General features: G+C 40.6%; 3 protein-coding genes and 1 non-coding gene across 4 annotated transcripts; 1 reads left to right on the top strand and 3 right to left on the bottom strand.

Annotated features, from left to right (window-relative positions):
• Nucleotides 1-1,549: 1,549 nt before the first annotated feature.
• LOC106435440 lies at nt 1,550-8,823 on the bottom strand. Its single transcript, XM_048766794.1, has 4 exons — nt 8,370-8,823; nt 6,218-6,645; nt 5,041-6,136; nt 1,550-4,973 (listed from the first exon to the last, which is right to left on the bottom strand). The coding sequence occupies exons 1-4, from the start codon at nt 8,821-8,823 to the stop codon at nt 1,579-1,581; spliced, it is 5,373 nt and encodes a 1,790-aa protein (XP_048622751.1). The 3' UTR covers nt 1,550-1,578.
• LOC125592247 lies at nt 6,537-6,643 on the top strand. Its single transcript, XR_007328085.1, has one exon. It is a non-coding gene; the product is annotated as a small nucleolar RNA R71 (small nucleolar RNA).
• A 124-nt stretch (nt 8,824-8,947) lies between the features above and the next one.
• Nucleotides 8,948-9,646, bottom strand: LOC125591888 (secreted RxLR effector protein 161-like). The gene is made up of 2 exons (XM_048766793.1): nt 9,462-9,646; nt 8,948-9,374 (listed from the first exon to the last, which is right to left on the bottom strand). Exons 1-2 carry the CDS (start codon nt 9,644-9,646, stop codon nt 8,948-8,950), a joined length of 612 nt encoding a protein of 203 aa, XP_048622750.1.
• A 2,174-nt stretch (nt 9,647-11,820) lies between these two features.
• LOC125591887 lies at nt 11,821-12,780 on the bottom strand. Its single transcript, XM_048766792.1, has one exon. It carries the CDS (start codon nt 12,778-12,780, stop codon nt 11,821-11,823), a length of 960 nt encoding a protein of 319 aa, XP_048622749.1.
• Nucleotides 12,781-17,534: the final 4,754 nt, after the last annotated feature.

The raw sequence follows: 17,534 nt of genomic DNA, 5'->3' as shown, positions 1-17,534 counted from the left end.
TAATGGTATTGCACGAAGAATGTAGACAAAAACTCACAAGAGGCCTCCTTGTGAATCCCGTAGCTCATGCCAAGTAGTGACTCCATGCCCATGTTCCGGAGAATCATCCTTACATCTTCATAGATCCCAAGCGCATGAAGAGCTTCAGCATCCGGAAATCTCATGGGGTTCCATTTGACATCATCATAAAGGCGCTCATAGAGTTGTGCTGAAGTCGGTTTGCTGGTTGGGGGCACTCTCTTCCGCTTCTTAGCTGGCTTGGGAGCAGGTGTTTCTTCCTCCTCATCTTCAGTATCAGCTCTAAGACCCTCTTCTATCATCTCTTCGATCTCTGCCTCTAATGTCGCTCTGTCAGCTGGCGACTTTTCTCTTTGCTGTGGAGCTCTGCGCCGGGAAACTTGAGCTGGTGGATTTGGCCTTGATCGGCCTGCTCGTGGTGGGTTGGTTCTTGTCCCAGCTCGAGACGAAGTGCCTACATCCACAATGCGATCAGTTCCGGGACCGCGATCTTTCCCCATGTCCTGCTATCAACAAGCTCGAAATTGTATAAGTGACATGATCAATAAGAAACAAATTTAAGCTTGGAAAGAGTTAATGAGTTCAAAAACAGCTAATGGCATTCATACTCATCTTCTATGACTCAATAAACTCAATTTTAACATCAAACAATCACTCCATTTCAAATTTCGAAAATCCCCAATATGAACCCTAACTTTTTCAAATTCGAATTCAGGTCAATTAAACACGTTTTTCATCTACCCAACTCATCAATCAAGCTTAAAAGGACATAATTAACGAGTATTGAACAAGAAATCAACCATGCAACCACTTTTTTAAAAAATGGAAATTTTAAATCCGAAAATAAGATGACGATTTCTCTATACCTTAGCTTGTTTCAGATAAACAAGAGTAGGGAAATGAAAAGTCTAAGTGAAATCACAGAGATAGCAACTTGAATCAACGAATTTGGTGAAGAATTGAGAGATTTATGAGTTTTTATGTTGGAGAGAATGAAAGTATGGAGTTTTTGATAAGGGAGAGAGAGAGAGATACGATTGTAGAGAGGAAGAAGGAGTGTCTCGCGTCGGGTTTTGGTGATTTCGATCCGGTTCAGTTGAATTGAACCGGAAATCGACGCCGGTACGCGCAATTGAGTGTCGCAGCGGTCGCCGTAAACCGCTCCGCCAGACCGCTGCGCCTCTCACAGCGGCTTATTGCCTCAAAATCTCACAGACCGCTGCGACAAGTACGAATCGGGCAGGGGGTAGAGTATTTTCACAGCGGTTTGATGAGACCGCTCCATGATACCGCTGTGAGACTTCGAGCATATTTCTCATTTAGTCGCAGCGGTATGTGTAGACCGCTGTGGTTGGCCGCTGTGAGCGTTTTGAACCTCACCACACCTCGTTTAATGCCATAATCTCTCCTCTTGGACCTGAAGGTCTGATAGACACAGAAAAATAGCCAAAGACATACTAGAAATAGAAAAAAAAATAAAAATATGTACAAGGATAGACATGGGACTTCCTCCCAAGTGAGCTTGTTTTAAGTCTCTAGCTTGACTTCCTTTATTCTTGGCTAGGCGAGAATGGGATCGGAGAGAGGAACTGAGGTTCTCTCATCCTCTGTTGTGGCTCCCATGTAGAGCTTAACCCTCTGTCCATTGACTGTAAAGTCTCCACCATCCTTATTCCATAACACAATTGCCCCATATGGCCTAACTTCCTTGATCTTGAAAGGACCGGACCATCTTGACTTGAGCTTCCCGGGGAACAACTTCAGTCTAGAGTTGTAGAGAAGCACTTGATCTCCAGCATTGAATTCTCTCTTCAAGATCTTCTTGTCATGAAAAGCTTTGGTTTTCTCCTTGTAAATCCTTGAGTTCTCAAAAGCATCAAGTCGGATCTCCTCCAGTTCATTGAGTTGGAGAAGTCTCTTCTCCTTTGCACTCTTGATGTCAAAGTTCAGCAACTTAACAGCCCACAATGCTTTGTACTCAAGTTCAACCGGTAGATGACAAGCCTTCCCATACACAAGGTTGAAAGGCGTGGTTCCTAAAGGAGTCTTGTAAGCAGTCCTATAAGCCCATAGTGCATCATCTAGCTTGATGGACCAATCCTTCCTTGTAGTCCCCACTGTTTTCTCCAAGATAGACTTGATTTCTCTGTTGGAGATCTCAACTTGTCCACTTGTCTGAGGATGGTATGGTGTTGCAACCTTATGCTTCACACCATTCTTCTTGAGAAGACTTTCAAACAGCTTGTTGATGAAGTGAGAACCCCCATCACTGATGACAGCTCTTGGAACTCCAAACCTTGGAAAGATGGTACTTTTGAACATCTTTATCACCACCCTAGAATCATTGGTGGGACTTGCCACAGCTTCTACCCACTTGGAGACGTAGTCAACAGCTACAAGGATGTATTTGTTGCCAAAAGATGATGGGAATGGTCCCATGAAGTCAATACCCCACACATCAAACACCTCCACTTCTAGAATTGGGTTTTGAGGCATCTCATTTCTTTTGGTGATGTTTCCTCTCCTTTGGCATGAATCACACCTAGAGACAAAGTCTTGAGTGTCTTTGAACATATGAGGCCACCAAAACCCAGCTTGTAACACCTTTGAGACAGTCTTGAAAGTAGCAAAGTGCCCTCCATAGGATGATCCATGACAGTGTGTGAGGATCCCTTCAACTTCTTCATCAGCTACTGCTCTTCTATAGAGTTGATCTCTACAAAGGATGTAGAGGTAAGGTTCATCCCAATAGTATCGCTTCACATCTTTGTAGAACTTCTTCTTGGCATATCCCTCAAGATCAAGTGGCTCTCTCCCACAAGCTAAGTAGTTCACCAAATCAGCATACCAAGGCCCTTTCTCTTCAGTTGCCTTCACTTCTTCAAGTTTCTTTCCAGTTTCACAAGCTGCTACCACCGCTCCAATGGCCATGATTTGCTCTTCTGGAAGCCCTTCATCAATAGGGATCCCACTCTCAATCTTCAGTCTAGACAAGTGATCTGCTACACTATTCTCAACTCCTGGCTTGTCTCTAATCTCAAGGTCAAACTCTTGTAACAGCAAGATCCACCTCAACAGCCTTGGCTTAGCATCCTTCTTGGCCATGAGGTGTCTCAATGCAGCATGATCAGTGTAGACTATGACCTTCGACCCAACTAAGTAGCTTCTGAACTTTTCAAAGGCGTAGACAATGGCTAGCAACTCCTTCTCAGTTGTGGCATACTTCATTTGGGCTTCATCAAGAGTTTTACTCGCATAGTAGATCACATGAGTCTTCTTGTCTTTCTTTTGACCAAGAACAGCTCCCACAGCATAGTCACTAGCATCACACATGATCTCAAAGGGGAGATCCCAATCTGGTGGCTGCACAATTGGGGCGCTAACCAGCTTCTCCTTCAACTTCTTGAAGGCTTGTAGACATTCCCAATCAAAGACGAATGCAGCCTCCTTGCATAGAAGCTTAGTCATTGGCCTTGCTATCATCGAGAAGTCTTGGATGAATCTTCTATAGAATCCAGCATGACCGAGGAAGCTTCTAATGTCTTTAACCGTCTTTGGTGCAGCTAACCCAACCATCACTTCAATCTTGGCCTTGTCTACCTCAATCCCCCTCTCTGAAATCTTGTGTCCAAGCACAATCCCTTCCTTAACCATGAAGTGACACTTCTCCCAGTTCAGCACAAGGTTGGTCTCTTCACATCTCTTGAGGACCCTGCTAAGATTTGACAAACAAGCAGAAAACGAAGATCCGTAGACAGAGAAATCATCCATAAACACCTCCACAACATCCTCTATAAGATCAGAGAAAATAGACATCATGCATCTTTGGAAAGTGGCTGGAGCATTACATAGCCCAAATGGCATCCTTCGATAAGCAAAGGTACCATAGGGGCATGTGAAAGTCGTTTTCTCTTGATCATTTGGATGTATGGGGATTTGGAAGAACCCTGAATACCCATCAAGAAAACAATAATATGGATGATTTGCAAGTCTCTCAAGCATTTGATCAATGAATGGCAATGGAAAATGATCCTTTCTAGATGCTTTGTTAAGTTTTCGATAATCTATGCACATCCTATGTCCTGTTATTGTTCTTGTTGGTATTAGTTCATCCTTATCATTTTTAACCACAGTCATTCCTCCTTTCTTTGGAACAACATGCACAGGAGACACCCATTTGCTATCCGAAATAGGATAGATGACTCCTGCATCTAAGAGTTTTAGAATCTCTTTCTTAACAACATCCTTCAAGTTGGGGTTCAACCTTCTTTGATGTTCTATAGAAGTCATAGATTCATCCTCTAGATGTATCCTATGCATGCATAAAGAAGGTGATAGCCCTTTAATATCATCTAGTGAGTAGCCTATTGCCTTTCTATACTTTTTAAGTTCATTCAAAAGTTTAGACAATTCATCTTCACTAAGCTCACTACTCACTATGACAGGGTAAGTCTCATTAGGGCCAAGGAAAGCATACCTTACACCATGGGGAAGAGGTTTAAGCTCCACTTTTGGTGCTTTGAGTTCACTCCAATCATCCTCTTGGAGATTCTCTTGTTGAGAAGTTGGGGAAGCATGGTGATCCTCATATGAAATCTCCTCATTCTGTTCTTCATCACTAATCTCTCTGTGAGAGTCCAGCATCTTCACATAAGCATCACTTTCCTTGTTCTCAACCATTTGGACCTCTCTCTCAATTGTTAAGGCATGTTGTAGAGAGTCTTCAAGTGCCAACTCCTCTAGAAGTTCATCAGCTAACACCTCCATCTCCTCAATGTAGAATGCTTGGCTTTGAGTAATAGGCTTCTTCATCACCTCCTTGATGTCAAAGTGAAGAATGTTTCCCTTTCCAAGGTGAAGATCAATCTTCCCTTCCTTAACATTCACAACTGCTCCTGCTGTAGCCAAGAAAGGTCTCCCCAATATTAAAGGATCTGTTGGTTCTTCATCCATCTCTAACACCAAAAAAATCTGTAGGGATCTCACAATTTCCAACCATGACAGGGAGATCTTCTAGGATACCAATGGGAATCTTCACTGAGCGATCAGCTAGCACAAGAGAGAGTCTACACTTCTTGTATTGTGTAAAGCCAAGCCTTTTAGCAATGGAGAGAGGCATAAGGCTCACACTTGCTCCCAAATCGCATAGACACCTCTCAAAAGTAAATTGCCCAATGGCACAAGGTAAAGTAAAGCTTCCTGGATCTTCAAGCTTCTTAGGGATGGTTAGCCTTTGGATAATAGCACTACACTCATGAGTAAGAACCACCATGCCTTCCATCTCCTTCTTCTTCTTAGTTACAGCATCCTTGAGGAACTTGCTGTATTGAGGCACTAGCATGAAGGCATCAATTATGGGCATAGTAATCTGAACTTCACTCATTTGTTTCTCAAATAAAGCCTTGTATTGCTCCAAAAGCTGTCTCTTGAATCTACCGGGAAAAGGAAGTTTTGGTTCATAGGGAGGAGGATTGAATAGAGCTTCTTTTGATGAAGTAGCAACTTCATTCTTGTTCTCCCCCTTCTTTTCTTCTCCAATTTTACCCTTTCCTTTTGCTTCAACTATTTTCTCCAAGATCTCTTCATTGGTCTTCTCATCCATAATAACTACATCATCATCCACATTGATGACCACCTCCCCATCTTGCTTCTCATTATCCCTAATGAGAGTTCTTGGTGGTAGCTGTTTTCCACTCCTAAGGGTGATGGCTTTCATTGTCTCCTTGGGATTTTGCTCTGGCTTTCCAGGTAATGCCCCTTGTTGGCGACTTGGCTGAGAGTTCATTGAAGCAAACTGATTCTCCAAATGGCGGATCTTGTTGTTGAGCTCATTGTAACTTCCATCAATCTTGGAGTGAATTTTCGTGAACTCATAACCCATTGTCTTCTCATTCTTGGCCTGAAAATCCAAAAGTTTCTTGAACATTGCATCCACACTTGTATCTGAAGCTGGAGCCTGTGAAGAACTTCCTTGAGCTTGAGTAGACTGATTGTTGTTATTGTTGAAACCAGGAGGGGTGTTTTGCCTAGGCTGATAGCTCCCTTGCTGAGTGTTTTGCCTCTGCTGGTATCCTCCTTGCTGGTTGTTTGAGTAGGACTTTTGCTGGTAGTTGTTGTACTGAAAGTTAGGTTCCTTCCTGTACCAAGAACCATTGTTGTTGATGAAGCACAGCTCTTCTTGTCCTTCCAAACCATCAACCTCATTAATCTTGGGAGGAATCTCTTGAATAGGACCACCCACAAAGTTGACCTGCTCTTGTTTAGCTTGGTTAGAAAGAAGCAAGTCCATCTTCTCCTGCAGGGACTTGATCTCTCTCTTTGTCTGTTGATCATCATTTCTGTTGACCCTATCATGCTCCTCGCTGTAGACTGAGTCGCTCTTAGCCATGTTCTCCACCAGTTCCTCTGCTTCTTCTTCAGTTCTCCCCAAGAAGAAACCATTGCTGGCAGTATCAAGCCTGTTTCTGCACTGTGGTAAGGCTCCTCTATAGAAGGTGCTAAGCAAGCTCTCCTTGCTGAAACCATGATGAGGGCACTGAGACCAATAACCCTTGAACCTTTCCCATGCTTCACTGAAGCTCTCTAGACCTTTTTGTTGAAATCCGGAGATTTCGTTCCTGATCTTAGCTGTCCTTGAAGTAGAGAAAAACTTTTCTAGGAAAGCTCTCTTGCAATCTTCCCAAGTAGTGACAGTGTCACTTGGAAGAGTCTTCTCCCATTGGTGTGCCTTGTCTCCCAAAGAGAAAGGAAATAGCTTCAGCTTGAAAGCATCTTCAGAAACACCATTTGTCTTGGACAAGCCACAGTACTGATCAAACTTGTACAAGTGATCAAAAGGGTCTTCAGCAGCAAGACCATGATACTTGTTGTTCTCTATAGTGTTGAGCAGCCCTGACTTGATCTCGAAGTTGTTGTTCTCCACAGCTGGTGCTCTGATTCCCAACCTATGACCATGAATGTGAGGTTGATCATAGGCTCCAATGGCACGAGCTTGGCGCTGTGGATGTTGTGGCTGGCGCTGTGGTCTAAAATGATTAGCTCCTGGACCATTGCCTCCTTGGGCTTCACCATCTTGAGGCAGATTCTCCATATCAAACCCCAACCCTTGCAAGTGAGCCTGTTGCTCTACTTCTCTTCTTTGTCTTGCTATCTCCCTCTCAAGTGCTCTAATGTCTTCAACTCTTGGAACTAGGTTTGTTGGACCTCTGCTCCTTGTGTTCATACACCTGAAATGCAAAGAGAGAAGAACAAAGAGAAGCAATAACACGATTAAATAAAAATTGACTTAGTCTCAAGCAAATGACTAAATCCCAATGTCACAATCAACTTAGAATTTGGCAACGGCGCCAATTTGATACATGACTTTTCAAGGGTCTAAGATCAAATCAATGTAGTATAAAAGATTGTCGAACCAATCCTAGGTGATTATGATGCAAAGGGAATGCAAGACCATGCTTAATCTAAGTGCTACCAGTTTTTGAGATGATTTGAAACTAACTTACTACCTAAAATGCAATAAAGGCACAAGTTTTCTTTCTTATAAGAAGTGAGAACTCATGGGCTATGGGAACTGATCTTGGGTGATCAAGATTCAACCTAAATGTGTCAACTTTTAACCAATTTATATTTTCCTTAGGCCTAGACACAATCCTAAGCAAACTCTATCCCTAGATGAATGCTCATTTACCTAGATAACTCAAGCATCAAATTCCCTTGGTTGAATGTTACCTAAGTAATCATTAATCTCAAGTCTACTAGCCATCTTAACACCTTTAACAACAAATCCCTTTGGCAAAGGATGTTAAAAGCTTAGGAGAGTTGGTTCAGGCATTTCATCAAACACCTTCCGGGTATGAAATGCCTAGAGCTCAACTTTGGAGGGCCAACTCTAAAATTGCATTAAAAGCCCTCAACTAGCAAGGAATAAGATTGATCTATACCTAAACACCTTAGATCTAGCTTAATCACCCTTAATCTCTCTAACCCATGAATCCAAAGATGACTACTCACTACTCTCCATGATGAGCCCAAGAATCAAAGATGATTTGGTGCTAAACATGATAAGAGATCAAGAAAATCAAGCAATCACAAGAGAGAAATGATCAAGATATAATCTTTCACCTCAAAGTACTTTTGTGATTTGATAGAAAACAAGATAAGATCCTACAATTAGGTCTGAAGGACCTTTATAGTAGCTTAAAGTCGAACCTGGTTTAACCCAACAAACCTGGGTTAACCAAAACACAAATTGGTAATTATCGGGTCAAACCCGGAAAATGTTGACTTTCTTGACTCGCAGCGGCCACGTGAAACCGCTCCGCCTAGCCGCTGGGACACTCGCAGTGGCTTACTTGCTTCGTCATCACACCGCTGCGACAAGTACGAACGTGGCAGGGAACGAGGTATTTTCCCAGCGGTCTCGTAACACCGCTGCCTCAGGCCGCTCCCGCACTTGGTCTCCATTTCTTGAGTCTTCATCTCTCGAGCGTCTACAGCGGCTTCGGTACACCGCTGCGACAAGTACGAACGCGGCAGGGAAGGAGGTATTTTGCCAGCGGTCTCGTCACACCACTGCGTCAGGCCGCTCCCGCACTTGGTCTTCATTTCTTGAGTCTTCATCTCTCGAGCGTCTACAGCGGCTTCGGTACACCGCTGCGTAAGGCCGCTCCCATACTTCTCCGTTTCACAGTGCTGGCAGCGGCTTCTTGAGGGGCCAAAAGGCCGCTGGGACTTCCTTATGCCGCTGGGACACTTGATCAATGCGTCTCTTTCTCGAGAATCACCCCTTTTTTGCCTCCAAACCATCTCTAAATGCTCCAAAGTCACCAATTGAAATCTCCATCACCTGATAAGGACATATGTAATGCAATGCAATCCTAAACATATCTAAATGCTATCCTAAATGGTCAGCATATGCTAGAATGAATGGTTAAAACAAAGCAAATTGAGAAGATATCAACTTGTTATCCACAAAGATTTTCGTTGGCTCCTCTTGTGGTAAGTTCAGCTCCTTTAGCAAGTTTCGTAACCAAATAGCATGGCAAACACATGAAGTAGCTGCCACATACTCCGCTTCACAAGTAGAAAGAGTGACAATTGGTTGCTTCTTTGACATCCATGTGAAAGCGGTTTCTCCAATGAAAAATACGAAGCCACTTGTGCTTTTCCGGTCATCTACGTCTCCACCCCAATCGCTATCGCTATATCCAACAAGCTTGTAATCGTCAGAAATAGAGTAATACAAGCCAAAGTTGATTGTACTTTTGATATAGATCCTCTTGGCTGCCTTGAAATGAGTTGTTGTTGGATGCTCCATGTATCGACTCACAACTCCAACTGAGTGTAGGATGTCGGGCCTTGTGCACGTTAGATATCGTAAGCTTCCAACCAAACTCTTAAAGAGTGTTGGATCCACACTCTCTCCTTCTTCTTCCTTTGATAACTTGACTCCACATTCCATTGGCGTGCAAACTGGATTTGAGTCATCCATCTTGAACTTCTTAAGCACCTCTTTAGCATATCCTTCTTGAGTAATGAAGATTCCATTTTCTTCTTGCTTTACTTCAATGCCAAGGTAGTATGACATCAATCCAATGTCGGTCATCTCGAACTCCTTTGTCATCTCCATCTTGAAATCTTCAAACATAATCGGATTGTTGCCAGTGAATATCAAGTCATCAACGTATAAGCATGCAATCAATATATCATTGTTTTGAGTTTTGATATAAAGTGCATGCTCATATGGACACTTGATGAAGCATTTCTCCTTGAAGTACTTATCAATCCGAGTGTTCCATGCTCTTGGTGCTTGCTTTAATCCATAAAGCGCCTTCTTCAGCCTTAAGACTTTGTCTTCTTCTCCTTTAACTATGTAGCCTTGTGGTTGCTCAATGTAGACTTCTTCCTCAAGGTCTCCATTTAAGAAGGCTGATTTGACATCCATTTGATGTATCCTCTAACTCTTTTGGGCTGCCAATGAAATGATTAGTCTAACCGTTTCTAAGCGAGCAACTGGAGCAAATACCTCATCATAGTCGATCCCGGCTCTTTGACTATAGCCTTTTGCCACCAATCTTGCCTTGTACCTTTCAACTTCTCCTTTAGAGTTCTTCTTTGCCTTGTACACCCACTTCACACCAATTGCCTTGTGTCCATTTGGAAGTGAAGCTAACTCCCATGTATCATTCTTTTGAATCGACTTGATTTCCTCATCCATTGCACTTCTCCATGACTTCTTTTCTTGGGCTTCTTCAAAGTTCATAGGCTCGCAATCCGCAAATAGACAAAATAGAGTAAGATTGTCTTGATTTTCGGTTACCTCGTAGATGTCTTGTAGACTTCTAAAACGTGGAGTCTTTTCACTTGAGCTTTCATCTCCTTAAGAACTTGTTGTTGGTGAAGTTGGTGGTGTAGCTGGCTCTTCTCTCGGTTGCTCCACATTCTCTTCTTCAAAGGATGGAAAGAAGTTGTAGTCTTCATTATTTGATCTCCAATCCCATTCTCCTTCTTCATCAAAGATGACATTCCGACTAATGATTGTCTTTTTTGTTTCAGGATTGTAGAGCTTGTAGCCTTTGGAGTTAGCGTCATACCCAATGAAGATGTACTTCTCACTTTTATCATCTAGTTTACTCCGCTTCTCGTCTGGAACATGAGCGTGAGTAATGCTTCCAAAGACTCTTAGGTGTGAGACTCCAGGCTTCCTTCCGCTCCAAGCTTCTTGTGGTGTCTTTTTTAAAACACTCTTTGTTGGAGAACGGTTTGATATATAAACCGCACAAGCAACTGCTTCTGCCCACAACTCCTTTGGTAGCTTCTTACTCTTGAGCATGCTTCTTGTCATCTCAAGTATTGTCCTATTCTTTCTTTCCGCTACTCCATTTTGTTGAGGGGTTCTTGGCACCGTCAACTGTCTTCGAATGCCATTATCTTCACAATACTTCAGAAACTCCTTGGACATGAATTCTCCTCCTCGATCTGATCTCATGGAATTGATCTTAAGACCACTTTCCTTCTCAACATGGGCTTTGAACTTTTTGAAATTTTTAAACACTTCTGATTTTTGTTTCAAAAAGTAAACCCATGTTTTTCTTGAAAAGTCATCAATAAAGAGAAGGAAGTAGTTACTCTTACCAAGTGAACTTGGTTTGATCGGACCACATACATCTGTATGTATAAGTTCTAGTGGCTTTCTTGCTCTTGTCTCCGACTCCTTTGGAAAACTCATCTTGAATTGCTTTCCAAGTAAGAAACCTTCACACACTTGATTTGGATGATTGATGCAAGGTAATCCTTTCACCATTTCTTTCTTGGAAAGTAGTTCTAATCCTCCAAAGTTTAGATGCCCGAATCGAAGATGCCAAAGCCAAGATTCCTCCTTGTAGCATATCTTGAGACATCGTGCAATGTCATTTTGAATGTTTAGGACAAACATTCTATTGCTTGACATTGGCACCTTTGTGATGAGATTATTTGCATTATCTCTTAAAGAAAGACTATTATCATTTAGTCGAATGTCATAACCTTTCTCTAAGAGTTGTCCTAGGCTCAAGATGTTGGTCTTCATGCTTGGAATGTAGTAAACGTTGGAAATGAATTGATGATCTCCATTCTTCAAGCGGATGAGAATATTTCCTTTACCTTTCACCTCCATCTTTGATTCATCTCCCAAAGCCACATTGGTTTTCACCGATTCATCGAGCTCCACGAACATGCTTTTATTCCCACACATGTGGTTGCTTGCACCACTATCAAGGTACCACTTGTGAACCTCATTTGGTTCATCCTTCTTGTAAGCCATCATTAGCATATCTTCTTCTTTACTCCTTTCTTCAACATAGTTGGACTTCTCTTCAACTCTATTGTGGTTTGTAGTTTTGCATTTAGAAGCATAATGTCCAAACTTTCCACAACTATAGCATAGCATTTGATGTTTGTTTTATCGTACCTTGATTTTGGGTTTCCTCTTCCACGACCTCTTGATGAATTCTCTCCTCTTTGGTTGGAGTTATCTTCATATGGTCTCCAACCTCGTCCATTTACACCATGACCTCGTCCTCGGAAATGACCGCCACCACGTCTTAGATTGCTTCGGCCACTTTCTTCCTTGTGATCAATTCTCATCTTGAGAACTTGCTCCACAATATCTTCTTTCTTCTTCTTCTTTTCTTCATAAGCTTGTAGTGATCCAAGAAGTTGCTCCATTGTCATAGTCTCCAAGTCTTTTGTCTCTTCAATCACAGTGACGATATGCTCGAATTTTGAATCCAATGATCTAAGAACTTTCTCCATGATTCTTACCTCATCTAACTTCTCACCATTTCTTTTTAGGTTATTAGTAACCGTCAAGACTCTTGAGAAGTAATCTGAGATGAGTTCTCCTTCCTTCATTTGTAATGCTTCAAATTCTCCTCTTAGAGTTTGAAGACGTACCTTCTTAACTTGTCCCGCTCCCTTGTAAGATGTCTGAAGCTTCTCCCATGCTTCTTTGGATGTCTTTGCTCCAGCAACCTTCTCAAATGTATCTTCATCTAATCCTTGATAGATTAGACAGAGAGCCTTATTGTCTCTCTTCCTTGAATCTCTCAAACCATCCTTTTGAGTTTGAGATAGACCACCATCATTCTCCGGTTCATTGAAGCCTTTCTCGACTATCTCCCACACATCGTGTGGTCCTAGGATAGCCATCAGCCTAAGACTCCAATTGTCATAGTTGCTCTTAGTGAGCAATGGAACTTGGAAGGGAACACCATTGTTTGCCATCTTCAAAAGGAACTTGTAGCTCTGATACCACTTTGTTGGAATGAAAAATTTTATAAAGATGGAGAAAGTGTTTAAGTATTTGAAGAGAAAAAAAGTTTTGTGAAGAAGAAAGTTTTTATAATTTAGAAGATGATTCTTATTACTTAGATGATTCTTACAAACTTGGATACTTCTTGATGATACAAAATGAAAGGGGAGTGGAAGTATTTATAGCCTCCATTATACAAAATATCTCAAATATTTTAATCCTAAATCTAGATAATTCTAACATAATATCTAGATTATTTTATCCTAATTTTCTAGATAATTCTATAAGAATATCTAGATTTTTATTTTAAGGAGGTGGATGATTTTTCTAGAATTTGGGCTAAGTTTTGGATCAACACATGATTAACCCAATGATGTTTGATCCAAATCAAGTTTAGTTTTCAACAAGGACAAGAGCCGGTTGCTATATCTTCTCCTCACAGCTGATGAGACTCGGATCTGACACTTGCACCCTTAGGGCAAAAAAGCTTCACCAGTAGAGGTAGTAGATCCGGTTTAATCATCATTCTGCAAATGCTTGGCATGTCGCATGTGCGATAATTAATTAGTTATTGTTTTGGCACAAATCTGTCGGTATCTTACAATACTAAAAGGGCTTAATGCTCATCTCTCGGCGTGTCCACGTCTTTCAATTAAATCAGCCAATGACAGAGAGTCTTTTTGCCACATCATATCAATTTAACTCGACACATCATTTTGGGCTTATAACAAATCAAAGTGGCCCATTATAACAATGCCCATCTTGCTTGACGCAACTCTTCCACTCCACCACCATCGTTTCCGATTTCCGTGGATCTCCGATAACACATTTAGTTCACTTATTTACTCTTATCTTCATGAGGCATATTTTCTTTTCGCCTCCCTTTGTTTTCCATCTTATATAACTCCTTTACTGAAACTTACATCAAACCACGTAGTAGAACCTCCATACAAGAATATCAAGCTATGGCCTTGGTATCGATTCATACCTCCGGCAAGGCAAGTCTCCTGTAGCCTTATAATTTAACGACATACCACCGGTGCCATCGGAGTCGGAAGTACCCTCATCTTCCAATTTTGTTTCCTTTATAGCCGTCGAAGCCTAGCTTGGAGGTAATTGAGAAGACAAAGTGCGGGTTAGGATACAGTGTCGAATTATGAGACTTGAACTATTTAGAGCCAGAGTTTGATGACGACGGCCTAGGTAGTGACATAATTAACGGCGGAAACGGTTAGATAACCACTCTTAAAGGTTAAAGCTTTAATTTTTTTTTTAGAATTTTTTATCCTGATAGTAAATAGATTTCTCTTCTGTTGACCATAGTAACTGGTTAGAGGTTCCATTTCTACAAGATTCTGCAAAAGTGTCGCCTACACGTGCTTGAATCTGACAGTGTGGTCCATGAAAGAGTTCCGGATAAGTTTTGCAAAGCTGTCACCTTTTAAAATTGAGTAGCGAATCTGACAGTGTCGTAATCTTCTTACTTGCTCCAACTCTGCTCTGATTCTATTGACAACCATTTCATATACAGATGTTCTTCGCACCAACAACAGAGAAATGGTTGTCGCTACACCTGGGTATGTGTTCTTAGCTTGAAAGTTTACTTCAACAAGCATATTTTATCTTTACGATTCAATCGATAAATGGTGTGGCAAATAAAAGTCTTAGATCAGTTGGCGAGATAAATCTTATTTTATAAAAGACTATTCACCATGTTTCTACAATGCTTTGAGAGGTACTCTTAAGTCGAGAAACAACTAAAATCTCTTGATTCCCACATTAATATATGTTTAATAATCTCCAAATCTCTGTCAAGCATATATTTATGCCCAATACCTTGAATGTGTTTTAAACTTACTAGCAAAATGTATAAAATGTCTTACACTATGAAAATTAATTGCGTAGGCACAGATGAACTGGTCAATGGAATATAGCAGGCTTGAGTCTAAGACTGAGCTTTGGTAGAGGAACGAAAGGTACTGATACATTTTATGAATAAGTATCTATGAATAAAAATATTCTAATTCATAATGTTCTATCACAGATTCATGGTATCTCGGTCCAACATGCAATCATCTACAACAACAGAAAATCAACCATATTTAATTATGAGTGAGTATATCCAAACGTTATGTCCTTCAATCAGTTTCATCTTATTTTTTTTAGATGTCTTTTATGTATGTGGGCTAAGTGAATTTATGTGATGTATCTTCATTTTTGTTAGATTCTGATTGAAAAATATGGATCCAGATTTCTTGAGAATCACATATTATTACCGCGAAGTGGAGATATGCGCAGGCATATTCGTGTTCAAGGGTCATCAATTGGTGGATCTAAGAAAACTATGGGTGGTTACTGGTTAGCTTCTTCTTTTTTCTTTCTAAAAACAGTCTTTTCACCGGTCAGTTTATATTTGGTTCCATGACCAAGCTTGGATTGTTACTGCACAAGTGGTTGCTTTGAAGGAGCAAAAGTGAGAATCAAAATGAAGAGAACATGCGTATAGAAATGGGTAAGAGAAAGAGTTGATTCAAACAAAACACAAAGTCTTTTTTGTACATTTTCTCCCGTGCATTTCTGGATAGGGATGCCTCAGATCATCTTGAATTATGCCTTTCTTCTTGAGGAAAATAGCTATTTCGAAGATGCTCTTAAGGTGTATGAAAGAGGTGTCAAGAAATTCAAGTACCCTCATGTGAAAGACAAAGTTTGGCTGGTGCAGGGAAGACAAAGCTAGAGCGGGCGAGAGTTTCTTTGAATATGATGTTTCAATGGTAATCTAATCTATCTTTTGCGCACATTCTCTCTGGTTAAAAGGCTGTTTGTGTAGTCTATCGATTTGTGCGTGATCTAACTTCTCTTATAATTCTTTCAGGGTCAACCAGATGCTGACAGGACCTTATATCTTCAGTACGCCAAGCTAGAAGAGGATTACGGTCTGGCCTAGCGAGCTATGAAAGTTTATGGAAAAGCCACCAAAAAGGTTCCTGAAGGCCAAGTGTCACACGTTTGAGGTGCATCATGGGAATGAAGACACATACATAGGAATGCTTCAGATCAAGAGAAGTTTCCGCAAGTTACAGTCAGGTTTGCTCTCTAATCTCTTATAGTCAGGTGATTTTGCCGCTGTTTCCATTGTTTTCAGCTCACAAGCAACTGTCCGTTCTCAATTTTGAGAGTCCATTTGTTGTACTTTTAGCGTTGAAAGCTGAATGACCTGACCGTATTTATATTTTTGTTTCAGAATTATTTCATTCTACAATAAATCATGCTAAAAAGAAGATAATATGGTAGATTTGCAGGAGGAAAAATAAAGAGCTGAACAAAGCAGGTTTCCCAGAAGATGAAATGACATCTTTGGAGAAGCAGGCAGCTCATGACCCCAATGTCTGCCACAGTTACACCAAAAGATGGTGGAAGGCAACTCGGGTTTGTGAGCTCAGGAGTCATCTCAAAGTCAGGTGAAAATCAGAGTTAACCAGTGACAGGGAATAGGGAATATATTGAACTTCCTTAAAAGAGGAATAGGGAATATATTGAACTTCCTTAAGAGAGTAACGATGGGTCTAATGGAGAAGTCAAAGTAGAGATCGCTCAGAAAGAAGTTTAAGTTGCTCAAACTTCATGGTTTTATTTACATAACTCATCATTGGTTTCATAGATTATGAACCTAATTTATAATAACAAAAGCTTTCAGCTAAAAAGTAACAATATTGGAAAGTCAAATTCTTAATTTACCGAAAAAGTCAAAATCATACAAATATATAGTTAAAATGGTAAATATAACTATTAATTTTATAAAAAAAAAAATTCAAATTTTGAACATAAAACTTCGTACTAACTAGTTGTTAGAGTTAATTTCCATTGCCATTTTTGCTTTCTCTTCCAGATTTCAAGCATAAATATAAATGTTTGTCTATTACATTCCACATCATACATTTATATTTATAGCATTGAAGTTCATCAAATCATCAGCAGTAGATATTTTAAGTTATTTAATATTTGATGGGAGATTTTTTAATCTTCAGGGTAAGTTTTGAATCAGAATTCATTTTTGCAAAACTTGATAGTATTGTCCTGGTGTGTGTAAATGTTTGAAACCCTAAGCGTGAAATCTTGCCTTCTCTTCCGGAATTTCAAAGGATAAAATTGGCTTAGATGGTCAGGAACAAAGCAGATGAAACTGCCGTCTATAGGCTTATTCTATATTTGCCGGCAAGTCGTTCTTATCGAATATCATGGCTACAATTTCTAGTGTCAAGGGGAAAGTAGAAGGGTGGCCTTACGTACGCCTTATTCGTTCCGTTCGTCTAGTATAGGATGAGCCTTGCAAATCTCTAGAACCGGCCCAAAAGTTCAAAAGTTAAGTTTGTGTTACAAGGTTCGCCTAAATTAAATAGGGTACTATGAGATTTGATAACCTAAAATACATGTGTTGCTTGCTATGTATTACATTCAAGAGATAACGCCGTTTTTAAATGACAAGGAGGTTCTACTCCAAACCCCGCAATCCCCTAGGTCCCAAACATCACTTTTCCAGGCGTTTCACCGGTCTGCTTCCGGATCTAAACCCAAAATTTATAGATTGATTTATGTTTGTCTAGTGTTATTTATGTCGATTTATGTCCTAGAAAGTAATGTTTATTGCCTAAAGCCAGCAGATACAACACACTCTTTGTCAATATCACTCAGAAAGTAGGGATTGATAAAGCACGAAATACATTAC

The sequence above is a fragment of the Brassica napus genome, chromosome C8 (assembly GCF_020379485.1).
Source record: "Brassica napus cultivar Da-Ae chromosome C8, Da-Ae, whole genome shotgun sequence".
NCBI lineage: Eukaryota > Viridiplantae > Streptophyta > Magnoliopsida > Brassicales > Brassicaceae > Brassica > Brassica napus.
Note: the sequence above shows the minus strand (reverse complement) of the source record. Positions and strands in the feature narration are given on the sequence as shown.